Source organism: Elephantulus edwardii, unplaced genomic scaffold (genome assembly GCF_000299155.1).
Source record: "Elephantulus edwardii isolate Elephantulus edwardi_28Jun2011 unplaced genomic scaffold, EleEdw1.0 scaffold00135, whole genome shotgun sequence".
NCBI lineage: Eukaryota > Metazoa > Chordata > Mammalia > Macroscelidea > Macroscelididae > Elephantulus > Elephantulus edwardii.
In genome coordinates this window covers 8,449,806-8,475,109 of record NW_006399885.1, presented here as the reverse complement: position 1 = coordinate 8,475,109, position 25,304 = coordinate 8,449,806, and the positions used below count along the sequence as shown (strand labels likewise).

The window sequence follows — 25,304 nt, the reverse complement described above, 5'->3', positions numbered from 1 at the left end:
GTTTTGGAGCTTAATGAAAGTAGAGCACAATTAAAAAAAAATTTTTAAGCTTTCCATTTAAGAACGAATAAAACAAAAATGTATGTGAGGTACAAGTAAGCCTATATACGTATCTTCAGCTAACATTTTCTTAGATTCTATGCAACCTTTTTTTAACCACTGCTTCATAATTACAAACAAAAACCTATGTATGGTAAGGTAATTTCTTTCATTTTATGTATGTTCAATGATGATGCAATAAATATGTGATATGCAAAATATCTGATTTTTTAAAAAATTCTTTAACTGTTATTTACTACTTCCTCAACTCTGTCAATTTTTACTTCAATTCTAACTAAAATAAGAAAATGAATAAGGGAATGGGTTTTAGAATATTAAGTAACTTTTGGTATTAAAATGAACTTAAAAATACATTTATTGCAGCATTATTTTACAGTATCAAAGGATTTGTATCAAAGGACCAAGTGTCCACTATTCGACAAATGACTACAGAACCTGTGGTGTATTCACGTGAAGGAACATTAAAAAAAGATCAAGAAATTGTGAAACACTGCTCAACTTGGATGAAAACAGAACAAATTATGCCGAGTGACACAAGCCAGTCACGGAAAGACAATTATGGTACCAATATCACTAATATCCAAAGCTAAGGAAAAGGGTTATATACAGATAGAATTAATCTTGAAGGATTAGCAGGGTGGAGAAGGGACATCCCTTACTAATAAATAGATAAGATGGGTGAACAGACAAATAACAAGTAATCAGAGTTTGATGAAACACTGTAATTAATAAATCTATTAATATAAATGTTATAAAATATATAACTGATTAAATAAAAGCCAGTGATTTGTAAACTTTTATTCAAATTTTTTCAAAATTAAATAAATTAACACCACATAATTAAAAATATTGTACAGAACATAATTGTGATGAGTATATATAATATCTGGTTTAAATGAGTATTAATTAAGATGATGATAAAGCTAATGATAACAAAACTATCTCTACACAGTCTACAATATTAGGTGAAACATACTTCCTAAAATGTAATCAATATACATACCTAGGTATAAAATTAAATACTACAATCCTAGCCTACTAAAAATCCTACTGAGGGCAATTCTATCTTCCATGCTATACTGTAATGTATTACAAATCCCTCTGCTAGTTTGTCTAGAAAATGTCTTCAGTTTGAATTATATTTTTACATTTTAGAGTCATGGGAAGTGCTCAATTTTAAATTAATAGAACTTCGGTTTAATTTCATTTAAAACAAAAGAACAGAAGTTTAAAACCAAAGGGAGAAAAATAGTTACTTTATAATTAGTGTGGACCCAGGACAAAAGTTCAATACATTTGGTTTTATTTTTTTGTTCTAAAAAGTCATTTGCTTTTTTTAAAAGTTTGGATCAAATCAGTTTGTCATGCAAAGTAAGTGTCTATGAATAGAAGGAAAATATTTCTTATGAATCCGAAAGCATATGAAACCCATGTAGGTTTCAATTGTTAAAACTATATAAATAAGTCTAATTCTAGAAACAAGCAAAACACTTTCATAAACTATTGACTATATTCTGATGTTGAATTTACTTTTAACCTGTTTAACTGAAATTTGTCCTCATTTTATTTAGTTCAAGGTTCTGTAAAGAAAATTGAGAAACGTAGCTGAATGAAAAATGTGAATTGTTTTGACTATTTCTGAAAGTTGAGTCAAATTACTGATAGAATGATAATAGTGTATGTCTTTTCTTCTCTTTATTTCAATAAAATGACTGCTATACTGATTTGACAAATGTAGGCCAATATGCAAACCACAGTGAGCTATTTAAAGACGTTACTAAATATCACAAAAACACCTAGCTCACAGCAATGATACAGTTGTTAATAAGATCAGGTCATTTGGACTCTTATTTTTCAAGCTCTATTGTATATTAACAGGTGTTCTTCACACAAAAGTGATTAGGATACAGGTTTTTTGAGTATGTTTCAAAATTTTGTTAGCTATCAGAAAATCTTATGTCCAAGATGACATTTACGATTTTTAAAAATATAACTGCTACATTCAATATAAATTTTATGTTAGCCAAGCCTCTTACAAATAGCAGTTAGTAAAGCAATCCACTTTGTAAACTGCAAAATATTAGAGGAAAATGTTTGTGTCAGTTATTATTTTCTAATAATTTCTTTCTATAGCATCATTATTTGCATTATATAATACAAATTAATAATTATTCCATTTAAATAAGTCTTTAAGCATTTAGTTGTTCTCTGGATATCTAAATTATGCTGATAATATGTCAATAAGCAAAGAAAAATTAAAAATCACAACAGATACTGGCATTTATTTTAATGGCTCTGAATCTCATGTTAGGGAGTTCTCAATGCTTACTGCTAAGGAAATGAGCTGCCAATGCAAAAGTACATGGTTTGAGTTCATCAACTGCTACATGGGACAAAGATGGGCAAACAACTTTCACACAATTTCCTGCCTCTGAAAATTCACTGGAGGGTCAGCTCTGGGTCGGTTCTTACTCTATGGTACACAACACTCTGTAGAGCTCTCTACCATAAAGAATTCTGGTCATTCATGAGAATGCCCAGGTCAAGTAAGTATACTGTTCAACTAATGCTGATGAAAATAAAAATGCATTAGAATGGTGAATAGTAATTGTGAAAGATAACCAATATATCACTAATAAACATTTTGTACGTCTCTGACTGCATTTATTTTAAAAATAATTTTTTTAAATATGTAATTGCTAAGAACAACTTTGTAAAAGGTAGGAAAAGAATTACATTTTAAGGACAGTGGAACTTATGGCTTCAGGGCCATTACTGTGGCAAACAGCAAATTTAATCATAGTAAGATTTCAGACTAGTTCCAGATATAACATTTCTCCCCTCTACATGATGGCAGCACCTTCTCAAGACTTTATAGAAGAACAGGAAATCAGTGGTTTTAAAGTTTATACCAAATAAACCATTATAATTTATAGGGTTATGGTTTTTTAATCAAAAACTATAGCAATCCAATACTACTGATAGTTGTTTACATTCTTTAGATTCTATTCTTTTCCTTAGCTCATTATTAGAAAGAAGTAAGGCAGACAGTAAATGCAATAAAACAAAGGAAAATATTCTAGTCTTGGTAATATCAACCACATTCTGTGTGGTTACTTCTATTTTCAAAGGGATGTCTCAGAGGAGATGAGCTCCCTGCTGTTAGGCACTCTCAACCATCCATGACTGAAAAGCAAGAGCTCAGTCAGTCAGCAATCACCTTACCCAGAGGTCATGCTCAGCGTAGTCAAACAGAAGCCACACCTTCCTATCAGCATGAGACAGAAACACCTTTTGAAGAGAGATGACGTTTGGATGCTTAAGCTCTCGAAGTAACTGCAAAACAAAGGTGATTCATTATATCTTTGCTGCACAAAATAACACTGAAAAACAAATACGCTATTCTATCCTTTCAACTGAAAGGTAATGTAAACTTACTGGTTTATTAATTTTAAATATCTAATAAATAACAACCAATTTTCAAATATCCTTACAGACGTTTCACTGTCACATGAGGGAGGAAAAAAAATGATGGAGAAAAGAAATTCTGTAAAAGTCAGAACTGATGACTGTGTTCTTGTTTCAACATCACATGAAAACTGAACTTAAAACTATGTCCAAGTCTAATCCCAACAATAGCTAATTAGCAAATTAGAACTAAGACCTGCAACTCAGGGAAAGAGAGTACCTAATTTTTCAGGCATGATAAAGTTAATTAGAATTCCAGATCCCCCCTTTTATTTGCGTAAAAAGTTAAGAAGCATCCAGCTATTGCACATTTTTAGAGTTTAACCTTTCTGATCTCCTAAAAGTATGTTTCTATTAATCTTTATTTATCCATATCTAATCATCCAACAGCTGCTCTACAGGAGAAAGATGGGTAATCTCTGCTTGTGTGATTAAAAGCCTCTGAAAATCCAGTGGATGATCAGCGATGAGGCAGTTCTGACTAGACGGCACACAACAAAAACAAAGTAACTCTTGCCATGCAAAAACAGAACAAATGAAAAAACCACACCACAAATAGCAGCAACCACAAATAGCTTCCCCTTGAATAGAGACAGGAGACACTAGACACTACTACACCTTTATCAGAAATACATCATAATAACTTGAAATATGTTCCAAAAGCATAAATGTGATAAAGGTCTACAAAATGTGATAAAGAACCTACAAAAAGTACCTTCTGTAAGATCACTGTCACCAAAACAAGACTGACTATAAAGATGTAATGTTGTATTCTACAGTGACTGACTCTCAGCTTGAAGGATGCTTGCTTGGAGGTTTCAGCAAAGGAAAGCATTTGAATGGACCATACACTAGATGTCTTCTCTGAAGAGTCTGTTGATTACGCCATTCTACAGCAAGACTCAATTCCTATCAGGTTCTAGATCTTTCCAATGAGAACAGAATTTTCAAATTTAGGACACTTTAGTGATTATATATCAATTCTCAGAAATCTGAAGAGACCAAGCATCTGAGAGAGAGAGATGACCTGGGATCACACAGCTGGCAGACGAGCGTCAGCTGGTGCTCTAGGTCACCTCAGTTCGAGTTCAGTGTTTTTTCCATTACCTCACAACTGAACACACTCAGAAGCCAGACAGCTAGCGACAATCCTTTTTGGAAATTGGCAGGGTATGACTTTTAACAAACAAGCAAACAAACTCTAAAGCTTTGGCAAGAGTTCTCTCCAAATACTAGAAACCTACATATAAGGCTATTCTTAGCAGCTGCCTCAAATTCACCTCCAAGATAAGATTTGCCTCTGGTATTAAAAAACAAACAAACAAACAAAAATATTAAAAATAAATAAATAAATAAAATCAGCCACACCTAAGTTACTGAGCACTTCTTAGGTGCTCAGTTTTATGGAAGCATAGACAAGCATAACCTCAATCTTGAGTTAACTCTAGGAAGTAGTATTCATATTATAGTTTGCAGTCAGTGGTTGAACACGGAACCACTGTGCCACCAGGGCTCCTTCTGTAAAGACAACAGCCTTGAAAAACCACTATGAGGGCCATAGTGACTTGGAATGAGTTTAAGATATTGTTAGGTGCCACTGAACTGACCACAACTCACAGAGACCCCATGATCAACAGGTGCACATCCTGCCCTATTCTGTGCCATCCTCTGCCATGCTTAAACTCACTGTTGGAACCACTTTGTCAGTTCACCGCCATGAGGGCCTTCTCTTTCACTGATCTTTCCCTCCTGACAACGGGCTCAAAGTATGTGAGAGGACATTTCAATACTCTTGTTTTTTAATTTGGATTTAGTATTGAGTACTAAATCTTGGCCCATCATATCACATTCTGGAAATGTAACCTGGAACAAATTCTTCTACTCTTTAACTACAATGTTTTCATATCGCAGTCAGCTTCCACCTTGGAACTTCAACAGGGCAGTTCTATTCTTTTCTACAGGGTTGTGAGGAGTTGGAACTGATTCAAAGGCAACAGGCTTGGGATTTGTTCTTAAATTTTTAATTGTGATGGAAGCTGACTCTGATATCTTAATCCTGCAGAACAGGTCCAAATCACCAGCCTTTTTAGCTAGCAGCAGGGTATTAACTACCACACCCCTAGAGCTCCTTGCTCGTAACTAAAACTGGGAGGGGGTTGGGGGAAACACCCATTAAAAACCCATAAAAAAAAACACAGCTACAGAGTAAATTGTGACCATGGCTACTCTCTATCAGGTTTCTAAGGCTCTAAACCTAACAGGAGGAGGCTACTTCATGTGTTTCTCAAGGAGCAGCTTGGTGGGTTCTAACTGAAGACCTAAGAGTTAGCAGCCCAACCTTTAGCCACCAGGGCATCTTCACTCATAACTACTGTGGCCTAAGATCTAATATACTGGGGGACTAGTTGTCCCTACCACCCACAGACACAGAGGTTCTAAATGTGTCTGAGATGGTAAACATCATGCTGGCAGATACTGTGTCTCCACTGCAATACCAGGTTCCTGGTATACATCCAGGCACCATACAGAAGTACTTGGTGAATGTCTGAATAAATAATTCCATAAAAAATAAATAAATACACTAAAGTATAACATTATCTCTTGACTCTTCCCCGCTTCTCCTTCTCATCAATCTATGGACTAATTTACTACTTTAATGACAAAATTAATCTATTTTTTTAAAAACAAAAGAGTTCTTGTGGTGTTGTACTGGTGTTGGCTGGACTGCCAAGTGAAAGGTCAATGGTTCGAGAAAGATAAGTAGGAGAAAGATAAGCAGTCTCCTCCAGTAAAGACTGGCTGTCTCACAGATTGGATACTGAGTACTGATTTGATGATAGTTGTTGTTGCTGTTGTATACCGGAAAGTTGGAACCAATCAAAAGCTGACCCTCCAGTGGGTTTTCCTAGGCACTTAATCACATGGGAGGAGACTGCTTATCTTTATCCCACAGAGCAGCTAGTATATACAAATGTCTCTGGGATTGTAGCACAGCTTCTTGTCACTAGGTCACCAGGGCTCCCTTGAAATTGTTGGTAGGTTTGGGTTTTTTATTTCTTAGCTTATTATTTTAAGAACTACTTTGAAAGCAATTCTACTTTTCAGACAAAATTTTCAAGAGTAATTATTTAACTACTGAGAAATTATAATAGAAGAGGCCTGGTGGCACAGTGGTTAAGTACCCGACGATAACAGAAAGTCTTATGGTTCTGAGCCACCAGTGGTTCTGCAGGAGAAAGATGCAGAAGTCTACTTCTATAAAAATGTCCAAGTTAAATGTATAGCCTTGGAAATCCTACAGGACAGTTCTACTCTGCTCTAGGGTTGCAATGAACTGGAAATGGCTTGACAACAATGGGCTTTTTGTTTTATAAACATAATGGGCGACTCATTCATTAAGTGGTTGTTTTAAGGAGACAAGTCACCCTGAGATTAGAAAAGAATATTCACCGAGGAATGGGAAGATGACTGTGAAGAGACTCAGTAGGGGAACTGTCACTAAGGAAAAGTTCATACTAGACTACTTCCAAAAGACCAGGAATTGTGCTGCATTTTAATAGGGCTAACTTTATTAAAAGCCATGTTCATAAGATCATGTGCTGAAATCCTCTACCGAAACTGGTTGCTGTTATCACCTTTGGCTCATGGTGACATCCTGCAGACGTGTGCTCTACAGACTTCAAGGGCTGATTTTTACAGAAGTTCATCCTAAGCTTTGCTTTTGAGGCATCTCTGGGTGACCAATTCAAGCTTCCAAATTTTCTGTTAGCTGTAGAGTGTCCAACAGGGGATGTATCCATTGCTTCAGATGCAGGGGAACATTAAACAGTTAACAAGAAAATGAAATCCAAGAAGAACTGATGCCCTTTCCTTGCAGTGTTGGTAAAGAATACTGAATACAACACAGACTGTTGAAAGCACAAACAAATCTCTCATGGAAGAACTGTAGCCAGAGGATTACGTAAAAGCAAAGATGGTGATATTTATCTCATATAATTAAGAAATGCCATCAAGTAAGCCTAGTCCCTAAAAAGGGACATCATACTTGGAAAAGTAGAGTCAGTGGGGGAAAAAAAAAAGATTCTCAAAGTGATGACTCTTATAGCAACGATAACAATAGGCTTAGGCCCAGCAGAAACTTGAGGGTAAGGTTTCCTTCTGTTGTCCACATACTCAAGAAGAGCTGAAGCAGTCAACCTGAAAGCACTGATCAGCAGAGACATAGTAACACTGTAACTGTAGTAATAGTAATCAACATTCACCAAGAGTTTCTGTTTTAGCATGTATTCTAAACTTCTCGTGATAATCATTTGAGATACTATCTTATTCCCACTTTATAAATGAACAGAGAGGAGAGAAGGACAATTAAACAACTTGCTTTGATCCTACAGAAGTATGTGGCAGAATGAGAATAGCCCCAGTAGCGTTAACTACTCCATGCTCTGCCATGTGGCTAGTGCAATCACACCTGGGTCACTCTACAGTTTTCCTGTTGGCTAAACAGAATATTAGCATTTTCTGACTTCTAGCAGAGCTTACATCCTTAAGACACATCCAGTTCTTAAGTTTTGTTGTTGTTGTTATGTGCCATCGAGTCGTTTGCGACTCGTATCGACCCTATGTACAAAAGCCCTAAACGCCGTTCTATCCTGTGCCAACCTTGCTGTCTCAAATACATTCATTTCCACCACTCCACTCACAGAATCGATCCATCTCATCGAGGGTGTTCCTCTCCTGTGCCGTCCATCCACTCTCCCAAACATGATGTCCCTCTCCAAGGACCAGTCCCTCCTTGCAACATGCCCAATGTATGTCAGATGAAGCTTCAGAATCCTTGACTCCAGGGAACATTCTGGCTTCACCCTCTCCAGGACAAACCTATTTGTTCTCCTAGCAGTCCATGGTATATTCAACACTCTTCTCCAGCACCACAACTCAAAGGCATCAATTCTCTTTCTATCATCCCTATTCACTGTCCAACACTCTGACGCATAGCACGTAACTGCAAAGACTATAGCCTGGACCAGGCGCACCTTATCTTCAGCCTGATGTCGTTGCACTTCAGTACTCTTGAGAGGTCCCTCACAGCTGACTTTCCCAATGCAATTTGTCTCCTGATTTCCAGGCTGCTGTTACCAAGAGTGCTGACCGTGGAGCCAAGTAAACTAAAACTGTTAACTATCTCAATCTCTTCACCATCCATGCTGATGCTGCCAAATGTCCCAGGGGTGAGAATCTTTGTTTTCTTGATTTTGAGCTTCAATCCATATTGAAGACTGCAGTCCTTGACTTTCTGCAGCAAGCGCTTCAGGTCCTCCTCAGTTTCAGCGAGCAGGGTTGTGTCATCTGCATAACGCAGGTTGTTGACCATTCTTCCACCAATCCTGATGTCACATTCCTCCTCATACAGCCCAGCGTCTCACATGACCTGTTCTGCATACAGATTGAAAAGGTATGGAGATAAAATACATCCCTGACGGACCCCTTTCTTGATTTTGAACCATCCAGTGTCTCCCTGCTCTGTTCTGACAACTGCCTCTTGGTCCAAGCATAGGTTCAGCATTAGCACAATCAAATGTTCTGGGATTCCCATTCTTCTCAGAGTCAGCCATAGCTTGTTGTGATCCACACAGTCAAAAGCCTTTGCATAGTCAGTGAAGCACAGATAGACATTCTTCTGTTATTCTCTGCTTTCCACCAAGATCCATCTTACATTAGGTATAATATCCCTAGTACCACAACCTCTTCTAAATCCAGCCTGCACATCTGGCAGTTCTCTGTTGACATATTGTTCCAAACGGTTTTGGATAATTTTCAGCAGTATCTTGCTTGCATGTGATATCAATGAAATTGTTTGATAATTTCCACACTCTGTCGGGTCACCTTTCTTTGGAATGGGAACAAATATCCCTCTCTTCCAGTCAGTTGGCCAGCGGGCTGTCCTTCAGATTTCCTGGCACAACTTAGTAAGCACATGCAGGGCAGCGTCTGTTTGTTGAAATAAATCAGTTGGTATGCTGTCAACTTCTGGAGCCTTGCTTTTTGCCAATTCCTTCACAGCAACCTGAACTTCCTCCTTCATCACCATAGGTTCTTGCTCATATGTTATTTCATGAAATTCCTCTGTGTCAGCCAATTCCTTCTGATACAGTGACTCTGTGTACTCTTTCCATCTTCTTTTGATACTTCCTGGATCATTCAACATTCTACCCAAACTATCTTTAAGTATTGCCACCCGTGGCTTGAATTTGTTTTTCACCTCCTTCAGCTTAAGAAATGCTGAGCGAGCCCGGCCCTTTTGATTTTCTGACTCCAGATCTCTGCACATTTCATTATAGTATCTTGCTCTGTCGTCCCAAACTGCCTTTTGAAATTTTCTATTCAGCTCTTTGATTTCTTCCTTTAGCTTCGGCTTCTTGGCGCTCTAATGCAATACTCAGAGTCTCATCTGACATCCATCTTGGTCTTTTCTTCTTCTTTAGCCTTTGTAACGATCTTTTGCATTCTTCATGGACGATTTTCTTGATATCCTCCCAGAGCTCATTTGGTCTATGCTCACTGGTGCGCAAGGCCTCAAACCTGTTCCTGAGATGGTTTTGAGATTCCAGTGGGACAGACTTAAGGTCAAATCTTGGTTCCCGTGGACTTGACTTAATTTTCCTCAACTTCAGCTTGAATTTGCATATGAGTAGTTGGTGGTCTTTCCCACAATCAGCACCCAGCCTGGTTTTCACTGCTAATATTGAGCTTCTCCAGCGAATCTTTCCACAAATGTAATTGATTTGATTCCTATGCATACTACCAGGTGAGATCCATAGGTATAGCCTGTGTTTATGTTTCTTTTTTTTTTTCTATATTTTATTAATTTTCATAAACATTTACAGAGATTTTGGGTTTCCATTCATTCATTGTTGCACTATTCTCTCTACCCTCCTCCCAGTTTGTTCTTGTCCAAATGCCACAGTGCTTGTCAAAGCCAGTTCTGATTAATCTTCTTTGTCAGTGTGTCCTTTGCCATTCCCTATCACTCCTCTCTGAGAGAGACTACACCCTGAGTCATAAGGAAAAGGGGATGGCGTATTCTCTTAGCTACTTCCTGCTGAAAAGGGACGCTGTGGGTTTCAGGGTGAAGATCTTCTCTCACTACTCTAAAGGGCCCCTTTGGCAGTAGGAAACACATAGACTATTATGGAGATTGATTTTGGAATTTAGATGCACTCTGTGTTTATGTTTCTTATAAAAGGTATTTGCAATGACTAAATCATTGAATGTGCAGATCTCTATCATTCTATCTCCAGCCTCATTTCTCTGACCAAGCCCATGTTTTCCAGCTACTGATCCTTCTTCCCTGTTCCCAACTTTTGTATTCCAGTCGCCCATTATTATTATTGCATCTTGATTGCATGTTTGATCAATTTCTGACTGCAAAAGTTGGTAAGAATCTTGTATTTCCTCTTCTTTGGCTCTAGCTGTTGGTGCATATATTTGAATGATAGTGGTATTCACTGGACTTCCTTGTATGCATATGGACATTATCCTGTCAGTCACCACACTGTATTTCAGGATAGATCTAGAAATGATTTTTTAATTATGAAACCAACCCCATTTTTTCTCTCACCTTTTCATCCCCAGCATAGTAAATCATATAATCATCTGATCCAAAATGTCTCATGCCAAGCCATCTCATTTCGCCAATACCTAGTATGTCAATATTTATGCGTCCCATTTCTTTAACAATGTCCAATTTTCCTACATTCATGCTTCTCACATTCCACGTTCCAATCACTAGTGTCTCCTTATAGCTATTTTTCTTTCTCCGTGTTTCCATTTCTAAGATCTCAGTTTCAATTGCCATGTCTGTTAGTCCACATAATAATCTAAGTGTGCTCTATTGTACACTGGGTTTTTGAAAGCCTGTAATTTCAGAAGTTTAGATATTTATTTATTTGCCTCTGAAGATTTACAACAAAATTATTCCTGAAAGAAAGGTTTGAATCTATACAACAGTTTCTTTCACAAAAATCACCTGTTTCATCTATGCAAAGGGGAAGTACTGTATGTGGATAATAACAAAATGTGGCTAATATTGAGAAGAATGGGAATCTCAGAGCACTTACTATGCTCATGTGAAACTTATACCTAGACCAAGGAGCTATTTTTTGAACAGAGCAAAGGAACACTGCATAGTTTAACATCAAGAAGGTATGCACAGGAGCTGAGCTGTAACCTCTCTCCACATTTATTATATTTGTATGCCAAGTTAAATCACTCAAGAAGTTGAACTATATGAAAAAAAATTTTGCTTCAGGATTGAAGACTCATCAATAACCTGCTTTATGCAGATGAGCCAACCTTCCTTGGTGAAAGTGAGGAGGACTTGAAGTGCTTGCTGCTGAAGATCAAAGACTACAGCCTTCAATATGAATTACATCTCAATATCAAGAAAACAAAAACCCTCAACACTGGGCCAATACACAACATGGTAACAGATGGACAGAAGACTGAAGTTTTCAAACATTTCATCTTACTTGGATACACAATCAATATCCTTGGCATCAGGAGTCAAAAAGTCAAAAGACCTATTGCATTAGAAAAAGCCCTCTCCAAAATATTGAGGAGCAAATTATGTCAGTTTGAAGATCAAAGCACACCTGATTCAAGCCATAATTTTTGTGCCTGAGGGCTAGACAATGACTATTGATGATATAATTGATGCCTGAGTAGCTGTGATAAAGAGGACTTAATATCCCATGGACTGCCAAGAAAACAAACAGATCTGTCCTGAAGAAAGTGAAACTAGATGTTCCCAGGAGGCAAGGACAGTGAAAACAGTCTAGCATACTGTGAGTATATTGTTAGAAGGAGCCAGTCCTTGGTGAAGAATATTACCATGCTTGGAAAAGGGAGAGTCAGCATAAGAGCCACACCAAAATGACTGTAAAAATGGACTCTAGTATGACAGAGGATGTCACAGGACAGGGCAGGATTCATAGCTGTTGTTCACAGGGGTTGTTATAAGTCAAAGTGAAATCAACACATAAGAAGTGACTGAAAAACTTGAGATTTTCCTATGTATTAAGATCACTGCTAAATAGACAAAATATTTTAATATATATCACAAACTTAATTCATTCCAATTACTACATAAAATATTAATTTTAATCTGCACTCTGTATACAAACAATATTCAAAATAAGATCTTGCCAATAATTAAATAAATACTAAGAAAAGGGCTCATATACTCAAAATAATACTGATTTCTACCTTTAAAATTTCAAAACGCTGCCAAATAATAAACTCCAAATTTATACCAAAGATATAATGATAGTGGAGTTAAAATACCAAAATTCTTTAAAATTACTTTAAAAGCAGTTTTAATATCTTGGGAATGGTTTGGTTTTTTTGTTTATTTTTGTTTTTGGTTTTTTTTTTACTTTATAGCTTTAAGCCTTTTCTTCAATCAAATATTTAAAAGTTGATAAACATAATGGTGCAACCCCTGTGGAAAGCAGTATGGCGCTTTCTCAAAAAGTTGCAAATAGAGATACCATTTGACCCAGCAATTCCACTACTGGGAATATACCCTGAAGAGACCATAGCTGACATCCAAGCAGATATATGCACACCCATGTTTATTGCAGCTTTGTTCACAAGAGCAAGGAGTTGGAAACAACCTAAGTGCCCATCAACAAACGAATGGCTAGAGAAGCTGTGGTATATTTGCACAATGGAATACTATGCTGCATTAAAAAACAAGGAACTCATGCAATATTATTCAAAATGGTTGACTCTGGAGAACATTATGCTGAGTGAAATATCCCAGTCACAAAAGGACAAATATTACATGATGCCACTGTTGTAGAATGGGACTGTCCTTGGGGTTGGGGAGAGACTGAGTAAGATGGGTTCAATAATGTATACTGCACTGAAACAGAGGAGGGAGAGAACCGTTTAAAAGAGAGATATAACTGGGTATTTCTGTCATCACAGGAGACTAGAGCGAGGGCTACATGGTGGAGGGGACCTGGGGGAGGGTTTGTAAAACAATGAAAGAATCTTTTCTTTTACTTTTCCATAATTTCTGGACTCATGTACTTATAACTTGTTAGTCAAATTTGTGTCTTCTAGGTTGCAACACCCCCATGATACATCTTTAAGGATATGAACATGTACGGCCAAGCACAATCAATAAGAGTGCATCTAAATTCCAAAATCAATCTCCATAATAGTCTATGTGTTTCCTACTGCCAAAGGGGCCCTTTAGAGTAGTGAGAGAAGATCTTCACCCTGAAACCCACAGCGTCCCTTTTCAGCAGGAAGTAGCTAAGAGAATACGCCATCCCCTTTTCCTTATGACTCAGGGTGAAGTCTCTCTCAGGGAGGAGTGATAGGGAATGGCAAAGGACACACTGACAAAGAAGATTAATCAGAACTGGCTTTGACAAGCACTGTGGCATTTGGACAAGAACAAACTGGGAGGAGGGTAGAGAGAATAGTGCAACAATGAATGAGTGGAAGCCCAAAATCTCTGTAAATGTTTATGAAAATTAATAAAATATAATTATAGAAAAAAAAATAAAAGTTGATAAACATAAAAGGCAAATGTTGAGATGAAGTCTCAGCTGCCAAAGTTTGGTAGTTTAAATCCACTATATGAAAAACAGATCATTTTGGGAGGCTGCGCTTTATAAGGAGAAATGTGGCAATAGGATTGCAGGAAGACTCATCAATAACCTATGTTAATGCAGATAACACAACTTTGCTTGCTGAAACTGGGGACCTGGAGAGCTTACTGCAGAAGGTGAAGGGCTGTAGTCTTCAATATGGATTGAAGCTCAACATCAAGAAGACAAAAGATCTTTACCACTGGGTAGACTGGCAGCATTTAGATGGGAAAGCGATTGAGGTTGTTCACAATTACAGCTTGCTCAGCTCCACAATCAACACTCTTGGCACCAGCTGTCAGGAAATCAAAAGAAGAATTGCATTGGGAAAATCTGCTGTCAAGAACCTTTCCAGAGTGCTGAAAAGCACTGATGTCAGCCTAGAGACTAAAGTATGCCGACAATGACTAAGAATGACAGAAGAATTCATGCCTTTGAATTGTGGCACTGGAGAAGAGTCCTAAACATACCATGGACCACCAAGAAAACAAACAGGATTGTCCTATTTGTTTCTCCTTAGAGGCTAGGATCTTGAAGCTCTCACTCACATACTTTAGGCACGTGGCCAGGAGAGACTGGTCCTTGGATAAGAACATCATGCTCAGAAGTGTGGAGGGACGGGTCAGAAGAGGAATACCCCGGATGAGATAGATTGATACAGTAATTGGGGCAATGTGGGTTGGGGCAATGTGGGAAATAGTGAGACTGGCTCAAGATGGGGCAGGGTTCAGAGCTCCTGTACAGGTCACTGTGAGTTGCAGGCAGCTCAGGAACATAACAACGGTTTGCAGGAGAAAAGATCTGGTGATCTGCTGACATAAAGATTACAACTTAAGAAACGCTATAGTGAAGTTCTACTCTGCCATAGGGGTCTCTGAGTTAAAAACTGACTCAGTGGTACCTAAAACCTAACAATGGCTCACTGTACAGCAGAGTTTAAAAACTATGAAGCCAAAACCATCCTAGCTAACAGGAAATCTGGAAATCTATAGCAATGTACAGAACAAACTACAAGGATATACAACGCTCTTTCGTAGAAATTAGACACCATGACAAATTCTACACGTTCTTTCCTTCATTTCTAAAAATATTTGCTAAGCAAGTATTATGTGCCACACCTAGTACATCCTGGTTAAGAACTACTTTAGCGAGGTTAACAGATAAAATAAACAAAGGCAAAGAAACTCCCTCCAATTACAACTTAGAACCCTCCAATTAATTACAACTTAGAATGAATGCTATTAAAGAAACAAATGAGATGCACTCACAGAGAGTAAGGAAGGTGAGGTATCAAAGAGGATTTTCTGAGTTTTCGTAAACCGAAGGAAGACCTTAATAAAAAAATCTCTAAGAAGTGACGGAACACTTTTCTTTCTTCTTGAACTTTTTATTGTAGAAAATTTTAAAAACTGTACTACAGAAGTACAGAAGAATGTCACTATAGAAGTATAGAGATAATGAAATTTTCATATCACATAATCCACTCACAGTGCTATTTTATCTATATTCCTAATCTCTCATTCTTCCTCATCTCGGATCATGACATAAATACCATCATTTCACCTGTAATATTTCAGCATGTATGTGTCAAATACTAAGTAAAATACATTGTAAAATCTTACTCTGAAGAAATTAAAATATAGACCAGAATATTTATATATTTAAAAATTAAATAATATACATCTAAATGATAAGTAGGCAAAAGAAGAAATTAGTAGATATGCTATACAAAATAAGGAAAATAAAATACAACAAAATCTGTGGGAAGTAGCTAAAGCACAGGTCAGAGGACAATTTATAGTCTTAAATATCAATATCAGCACAGTCTAAAACTTCTGTTAAGCTATAAATAAGTGTAAAGAAAAAAATAATAAAGGTAAGACCAGCATTCAGCAAACTAAAAAACAGAGATTATTATACTCAAAAGTTGGTTCCTCCAAAGAAAGTTACTAAAATTAACAAACCATAAGTTACTTTGATCAAAAAACAAGGTGAGAAAATATAAATCATCCCAATCAGAATTGAAAAAATATTATAGAATCTATAAGAAAAGATATTAACAGTATTTTAATTAATTTATGAATACAAATTTGACAAGTGAAACAATGTACCATATGAAGAATTCTCTATTACTCATGTGCAGGTAAAACTGAAGCTGAAGAAAAAATAAGTCCACAAAAACCAAAATACAACCTTCACTCTACCCCACCTGAATTTAAAAATCATCTCATGAATAGGTTTGAGGCAATGAACACTAACGATCAAAGACAGCATTCATGAAGAGAGCAAAAGGCCATTTCTGAGAAGGAAAATTCTAAAATGGTTATCAGAATAATCTCTGAAAATTGTACAAGATGTCAAAAAAGCCAAAACAAAAAGAAAAACACTCAACTCGATACCTAACAACAACTGTAACTATTAAGGATGTATTGATTGGTAAAGGTTATTATCAAATATTTAAGAAAGAAAATACAGTATGGAAAAATGTTTCCAAACAGTTTCAGGAGAACACAACTTTGAGAAGTTGTAAGGAAAAAAAAATTAAATAAATAACAGATCATTATGTCCCAAAATCATAAATGCAAAGAGAAATTTTTTTTTAAAAGGTACTAAACAAAAAGATGAATATAGCCTTCAACAATGTATTAGGACTATACCAGCACTTTAATAATATTCTGTAAAAATCTCTTGTCTTTCTGAGGTGCTATGGAGCCAACTAAAATTCATGGTGATCCTATGAAGAACAGATGTGAACTCTGTCCTATACTGTGCCATCCTGATAATTTCTTATATACTCAAACCCAGTTAGAAGTCACTGTATCAATCCATCTTGTTGTAGGTCTTCCTCTTTCATTGACCCTCCTCTACCTTTCCCAACATGATGTCTTCTTCAAGGACTGGCCCCTGTTAATACACACCCAAAATACATGAGACAAAGGTTCACCACTTTTGCCTCTAAGATGCATCCTGTTTGCACTTTTCTCCAAGATATCTTTGTTTGTTCTTTTGGCAGTATTCTTCTTCAACACCTCAATTCAAAGAAACTGATTAGGCAATGACTTGAATCATGTAGCACCTTGGAGAGTTCCTTAACAGCATATTTTCCCACTGCAATATTTTTTTTATTTTTTGACCTCTGGTAGCCAAGATTCTAGGGCTGTGAATTCAACCAAGTTTAAATTGTCAACCTTATCTCCATCTATCACAATTGCCTATTGACCTAGTTGATGAAGACTTTTGTTTTCTCTATGTTAAGATGTAATCAACATTGAAGGCTGGCATCTTTGGTATTTTGCAACAAACGCTTCAAGTCTACTTTTGGCAAGCAAGGTTGTGTTATTGACATAATGCAGGCTGTTAATCAGTCTTCCTCAATCTTGAAGCTGTATCATTTTTCATACATTCAATATAGAATAGTTACTGAAAAAGAATACAGCCCTGAGAAACACTTTTCTTGATTTTAGACCATGTGCTATTTCCTTGCTATATTTGCACAATAGCTTCTTGATCTACAGATAAGTTTCACATAAACACAATTAACTGTTCTGGGATTCCTATTTTTTCAATGTTAGCTAAAATTTATCGTGATCCACACAGTCAAATGTCTTCGTATATCAATCTCATACTCACTTTCTCTCTCTCTCTCTCTCTCTCTCTCTCTCTCTCACACACACACACACACACACACACACACACACACACACACACACACACACATATCCTTCTGGTCTTCTGTGCTTTCAGCCAAGATCCATCTGACATCAATAATATCTCTGGTGCTACAACTTCTTCTAGATAAAGCTTGAATTTCTGACAATTCACTGTCAGTGTACCATTCTAGCCATTTCTGGATGATCTTTAATAGTTTATTTGCATGTTAATATTGGTGATATTGTTTGATAATTTCCACATTTTCTTGGATCACCTTTTTTAGGAATGGGAACAAATATGGATCTCTTTCAGTCACTGACCCAGAGGAGCTGTTTTCCAAATTTTTTGGTACCGTCTGGTGAGCATTTCCAGGGATGCTCTGTTAGCTGAAACATGTCAACTGGTATCTCAACATTCCTAGTGTTGCAGGAATTCTACTTCCAGACCAGGGACTCCAGGTGAAGTACAGTGCTACAAGCAAGCAAGACTTTATTGTCTAAAAAAAAAAAAAAAAGACTTTATTGTCCGCGAGGAGCACTGACAGGGACCACAGGCTCTTTAAGGGTCAGGCTCCCAGAACGCAAAATGTTCCCCCTTTATATAGGCTGTTAAGGTAATGTTGCTATTTTCTATTGGCTAGTTTTTACAGACATTATGACTGATTAGTTAAACCTTTTGGGCAAAGGGCCTTTAAGTTAGTTAGGTACACATAGGTTATTTAAAATTATGTCATTTGGTTACTGGGTAGCCTACCCCTAGTTGCTGGACCAATTATTCTGTTATTTATTGCTGAGCTTATGTCTCCCATACATGGTTAAAGCTGTCCACCTGTCACTGCTCCTGGGAGTTGCATCTGCTAAACAAGTTGTCTGGTTTTGTTTAGCTAGTCTCTTCTTGGGCCTGGGCCTACCCTAAACAGGTTTCCTACCTTTGCTTAGTTTGTGTTTTCTTGTGCCTGGTCTTCCTCACTAGGGCCTTATTTTTGGCAGAAGTCTTCAAAAAAGCTTGAACTTCTTCCTTCATTACCACTGGTTCTGGATCATATGCTACTTGATTCTGCACATTCCCTCCAACTTCTTTTTATGTTTCCTGGATCATTCAAGGTTTTGTCCATAGCATCTCTCAGTATTTCAACTCAAGGTTTGAATTTGTTTTTCAGTTCTTTCAGCTTGAGTCATGCCAAGCAAGTTCTTTCCTTTTTACTTTCCAACTCCAGCTCTTTGCAAATTCTGTTATAATACTTTGCTTTGTCTTCTTGAACTCCCCAATGAAATCTTTTGTTCACCTCTTTAACTCAGATACTTCTTCCCTTTGTTTTGGCTGCTGATGTTCTAATGTCATTTTCAGAGTTTCTGTGACATCAATTTTGGTCTTTCTTTTCTCCTTTGTCTTTGAGTTACTTTTACTCTCTTCATGAATGACAAGTCTTGATGTCATCACAACTTATCTAGTCTTCTCTGATCATTGGTGTTCCAATTAAATCTAATCTAGCAATATATAAACCAAAGGGGCATTGTCTAGGAATTCAAGTGTATTATCACTAGGAACTATAATTGATAAAAAAAACCCGTATGGATATATATAAACACAAAAGTATTTGAAGACATAAAACACTATAAAAAAAGAGTGAAAGAAAAACTTCTCAGGACATTGACAATGTAAGGGCTCCTCCTAAACACCAATAATAACAGCTAAGAAAACCTCCACAGCTAGCATTATACTTCTTGGTGAATTAGTGAAAATATAATTTACAATAGTGCCCCCAAAAGCAAAGGGTACTTAACAATGAAATTAACAAAACATATGCACTAACCACTAAAAGTTACACTGCTAAGAGAAATGAAAATTATCTTTTCTCAGAGTGAAGTCTCAAGCTTATTAAACTATAAGTTCTTTCAGAATCAGTGCAACCCAAATCTGATTTCAAGAAAATTTAAAATAAGGAAAAGAATTCACTATCAGAACCTATAATTTATACCAAAAGGCAAAGAGCCTAGAATGGCCACAATGTTCTCAAAGCCTACTATCATATGAACTGAACTGTTATTATAAGGACAGAATAATAAAATGAAGCTGGTACTGACATATAGACAAAGAGATCAATGTACAAAACTGGACCTGGAACTGTACACACAATTAACACTATCATTTTTTTTTTACAAAAGTTCTCAGAATACTCAATAAGGGAAAACTTTTTAAAGGAAACTATGTTGCAATGTGATACTCTTATGCAAAATGTCCCCATGGCCTAACAAAACTCCAGGAAAAAACCAAGCAGAAACCAAACTGCATGCTTAATCAAGAAAGTAGTGACATAAAACAGTTGGAAGGCTTTGGTTTTCTACTTACCTACAATCCACCCCTCCCCAGCTAGACTCCTAGTCATTTTAAATCAGCAGCAAACGACATGCTCAGAAAGGGTGACTGGTTGCTATTCTAGAGGAAACAGAAGATATTTTATTTGCAAATTATATTGTGTGTCTGCTCTGTCCTGTCTAGGACTTCCTGAAAGACCAAAGCAAGGTGTTTGTCCTGGTCTAGCCTGCCATGCAAGGTGAGAAAAAAAGAGCACTGGGAAATAATGTAAAGTGCTAATTAAGTGTAGCTTCCTGGATAGAAAAATAGATCATCTCCTAACACGTGATTTACTGCCTCTTAAAACCCACTGGAGGGTCAGCTATGGATCAGTTCTGACTCAATGGTATACAACAACAAGCGTACGTAATAGGTACCTAAAAACTTGAAGGAGAGGCTTAGGTGGAACTTCTTTCAGAAAGCAGTACTTTATTTTTATTATTATTATTTATTTTACAGAAAGTTTACAGAAAAGTTGGATTTTCATTCATTCATTGTTACACATTTTCCTCTCTAATCCCTCCCTAGTGACCTTAAAAAAAATTCATCCAGAAAGCAATAATTTCAAAAGAGCGTTGTAAATAGGAAACTTGAGAAACATGCTCTGAAACTATCTGAGGAAACAGTATAGTGCACCTTCTGCTGACACCTAGGTCAGTGCAAGCCTAGCTAAGCAAGGTATTTGCAACATCTGGAGAATGTTTTTAATGTACCCAGACATTTAAGGATATCTATGTCAAAAAACTAGCTAAATCCTAGTTAGGGAACAGAGACAAGAAAGACTTCAGTGCTCACAGATATACATAAATGCAATCTTTGCAAAATGTAGTTAAAGGAAAGTAGAGAAACAAAAAGGCAAATGCAACAATTAAAACAATACAAAGGGGGGAGCATAGAAAACACAGGGGAACAAGAAGTCAGAGGTGGTGGTTGTTAGGTGCCATTGAGTCGCTCGTGACTCATACCGACCCTACATACAATAGCTCTGGAACCTGCTCAATCCTGTGCCAATTTGGTCTCTGACACACCTACCATCATCATTACCCTAGTCAATGAATCAATCCATCTCACTGAGGGTCGTCTTCTCTTGCACTGTCCCTCTACCCTTCCAAATATGATGTCCCTCTCCAAGAACTGGTTCCTCCTTTGCAACATTCCTCAATCCTTGTCTCCAAGGAGCAGTCTGATTTCACCCTCTCCAGGATGAACCTGTTTGTTCTCCTGGCACAGCATGGTATATTCAGTACTATTCTCTAGCACCACAGCTCAAAGGCATCAATTCTCTATCATTCCTAGTCATTGTCCAGCTTTCTGATGCATAGCATGTAACTGAGAAGACCATGGCCTGGATCAGGTGCACCTTAGTCTCCAGACTGACGACACTGCTGTTCAGTACTCTGGGAGAGGTCTCTGACAGCAGACTTTCCCAATGCATTTCGTCTTCTGATTTCCTGGCTGCTGGTACCAAGAAGTGTTAATTGTGGTACCAAACAAACTAAAGCTATTAATCTCAGTCTCTACACCATCCATCACAAAGCTGGCAATTGGTCCAGTGGTGAGAATCTTTGTTTTTTTATATTGAGCTCCAATTCATACTGAAGGCTGCAGTCCTTGACCTTTTCTGTAGCAAGTGCTTCAGGTTCTCTTCAGTTTCAGCAAGCAGGGTTGTGTCATCTGCATAATGCAAGCTGTTGATGAGTATCCCTCCAAACCTGATGTCACATTCCTCCTCTGAGAGCCCAGCCTACCAGATGATCCGTTCTGCATACAGATTGAAAAGGTATGGAAATAGGACACATCCCTGGCATACACCCTTCCCGATTTTGAACCATGCAGTGTTCCCTTCCTCTGTTCTGATGACTGCCTCCTGGTCCAAGTATAGGTTTCAAGGAAGCACAATCAAGTGTTCTGGGATTCCCATTCCTCTCAGAGTCAGCCACAGTTGTTGTGAACCACAAAATCAAATGCCTTTGCATAGTCAAGAAACAAGAGATAGACATTCCTCTGGTACTCTGTTCTCAGCCAAGATCCACCTAACATTAGCTATTATATCCCTAGTACCATGGCCTCTTCTAAACCCAGCCTGCACATCTGGCAGTTGATGTGCAGTTCCCAGTTGTTTTGGGATAATTTTCAGCAGAATTTTGCTTGCATGTGATATTAATGATATTGTCCAATAATTTCCACATTCTGTATTTCTTTGGAATGGGAATAAATATGGATCTCTTCCAGTCAGTTGGCCAGGTGGCTGTCCTCCACATTTCTTGACACAACTCGGTGAGCACATGAAGGGCAGCATCTGTTTGTTGAAATATATCATTTGGTATAATCCTGGGGCCTTGTTTTTCACCAGTTCTTTCAGAGCAGCTTGAACTTCTTCATCACCACAAGCTCTTGCTCATATGGTGTTTCATGAAATTATTTGCCAGCCAATTCCTTTTGGTACAATCTATATGTGGAACAGATCACCCAGGAGGCTGGGCTCTATGAGGAGGAGTGTGGTGGCATCAGGATTAGAGGAAGACTCATCAACAACCTGTGTTATGCAGATGACAGAACCTTTCTTATCAAAAGTGAAGAAGGCTTGAAGAAGCACTTACTGTAGAAGATAAAAGACAATAGACTTCAATATGGAATGTATCTTAAAATCAATAATCCAAAGAAAAAAAATGAAATAAAAATTAATCTTCACCACTGGACCAACAGACAAGACTATGAATGATGGAGAAAAGACTGGAGTTGTCAATAATTTCCTTTTACTTATATCTACAATCACCACCTAAGGTTGGCAGCAGTCAAGAAGACAGAGATATTCTGGACTGGGAAAATCTGCTGCCAAAGACCTTACCAAAGTTCTACAGTATAACAATGTCAGATTAAAGACTAATGTGGCTCTGATGCAAGTCACAGTACTTTCAATTGTTTCATATGCAGATGAAGGTTGGACAACGAATAAAAGCAGCATGAAGAAGAATCGATGTTTTTGAATTGTGTTGGAGAAAAGTACTGAATGATTTCATGGACTGCCAAAAGGTTGACAAGTCTGTCTGCGATGTGCAAGCAGGGTAATCCTTAGAGGCAAAGATGGTGACATTTTATCTCACATATGCTGTCAGAATTGAAAAAGAGATCATGCTGGGAAAAGCAGACAGTCATTAAAATAAAGGGAAGACCTTCAACTAGATAGACTGACGCAATGACTCTAACGATGGGCTTGAGCACATTGGAGATCATAATGGCACAGGAAAGGACAGGGTTCAATCTGTTCACAGGTTCTCTACGGGTCCTAGTTGACTTCTTGGGCAGGTAACAAACAAAAGCCCCTTAATCTATGAGATAATAAATTTGATTGATAAAGCCATTCACTCTGTGTATTACAGCAGCACTATATAACCGAGAAAACCTTAAGTGAGATGGACAAAGTGGCTACAATAGGCTCTCACATAGCAATGACTATGATGAGAGGTGGAACTAACCCAACAGTCCCTAACAATACCAACAATAGTGGATTTGGGAGAACAAAGGTGGTTCAGCAGTAGAATTCTTGCCTTCCACTAGGAGACTCAGTACATAGTCATCACCCACTTGTTAGTGAGGCCTCAGGTACTGCCATGATGCCCAACATATTTAAGAAGAGTTTCCAGACCAAAACAGATTAGGAAAAAAGATCTGATAATCTACTTCCAAAAACTAGCCAAAGAAGACCATGTCACAGTAGTCTGATTATCAAGCAACCATGGGAGTGGTGCTGACCAGGTATTTGATCCTGTTGTGCACTGTCCTGCCATGAGGTAGGGGTCAACTTGAAGGCAGCTAGTAATAGCAAAAAGTAGGCTGGAAACCCAGACCAACAAAAGCTAAGGTTATAATAATATACGCCCTAGAATACTTGGATTTAAGCTATTAAAGCAAATGCATGAAAAAGAGAAAATGGACTCAGAGGTTTCAACAGTAAAATCTCAAAATAGTAATATTCAACCTAAATTTACTGAGTAATTATTTTAAAAGCATTAACATAAAAAATAGTTCACTTTCGGAATTAAAAGATCCACAACACCATGCAGAGCTATTCTTGTAAACTAAAACAAAAAGGCATATAATACATTAATAACATGCTAACTTACTGAAAGTTCACATTAGTAACAACATTCATCCTATCCTGGAACTATTTATTTGTACATATTAACACACTACTTTTTTAACTGAACACAATGAAGTTAACAGCTGGACCCTTTTAGTCATACAGTGTTAGAAAAAAAGTTTATAAAAATAACTGAGATTATCATGGCTCCTCATAAATTAATTTACAGCAAAATTCTCTGTATGCTAGAATTACATGCTACCTTTATGTCTCTTTAAATTTTTGTTTCTACCGGTGGTTGATATGAAACATTGTTCACTAACTTCCACAAATGTGACAAAATCAATTTATAATGCTAATCATATCCACTGTCATTGAGTCAATTCAGACCCACAGCAATCCCGTAACAACAAAGTAGAGCTGTTTCTAGTTTCCAATGCTTTAAATATTCATCAAAGCAGATTGCTCCATCTTTTTCCCACAAAGCAACAGATGAGTTCAAACCACTGCAAGCAGTTGAGGTGCTTTAACCGACTATGTAACCGAAGTACCAAGCGGTAAATACAGTTGAGTGAGCTACAGAGTAGGGCCTCTTAAAACAGTTGAAAACAGAAATGATAAAAAGAGCTTCACTTACTGCTATTTCTCTGCATGCTGACATAGAGATCCCAGTTCCTTCTATTTGTTTTAAAGCATAGTCTTTATCATCTTTCCTGTAAAAACAAAACTATTTTTAATATATAGATGAAAGATTTTTGTGCATTCTTAATAAAGTAAAATGTAAACAAATAAAAGTCATATTTACTATGCAGTTTTGATACCTTTCACAGATGATCACACAATAAAAAATATAATCCCAGGGGAGCTCTGGTGGCCTAGTGGCAAGAAGCTGCAACTACAATCCCAGAGGTGCACGGTTCGAATCCACCAGGTGCTCTGCCAGGGAAGGAGGGGCCATCTCCTCCTGTACCAGTCAGATCTGATTTGACGGTACACGCATACAAAAATTAAAAAAATAAATAAAT

General features: G+C 37.3%; 1 protein-coding gene across 2 annotated transcripts in view; it reads right to left on the bottom strand.

Annotated features, from left to right (window-relative positions):
- Positions 1–25,304, bottom strand: part of CDK8 (cyclin-dependent kinase 8) — a 174,300-nt gene that overhangs the window by 70,083 nt on the left and 78,913 nt on the right. For both annotated transcript variants that reach the window (XM_006894119.1, XM_006894120.1), the window contains exons 2-3: positions 24,917–24,992; positions 3,286–3,396 (exon numbers count right to left, since the gene is read on the bottom strand). In XM_006894119.1, coding sequence (XP_006894181.1) covers positions 3,286–3,396; positions 24,917–24,992 — 187 coding nt within the window. The remainder of the gene's footprint in view (positions 1–3,285; positions 3,397–24,916; positions 24,993–25,304) is intronic.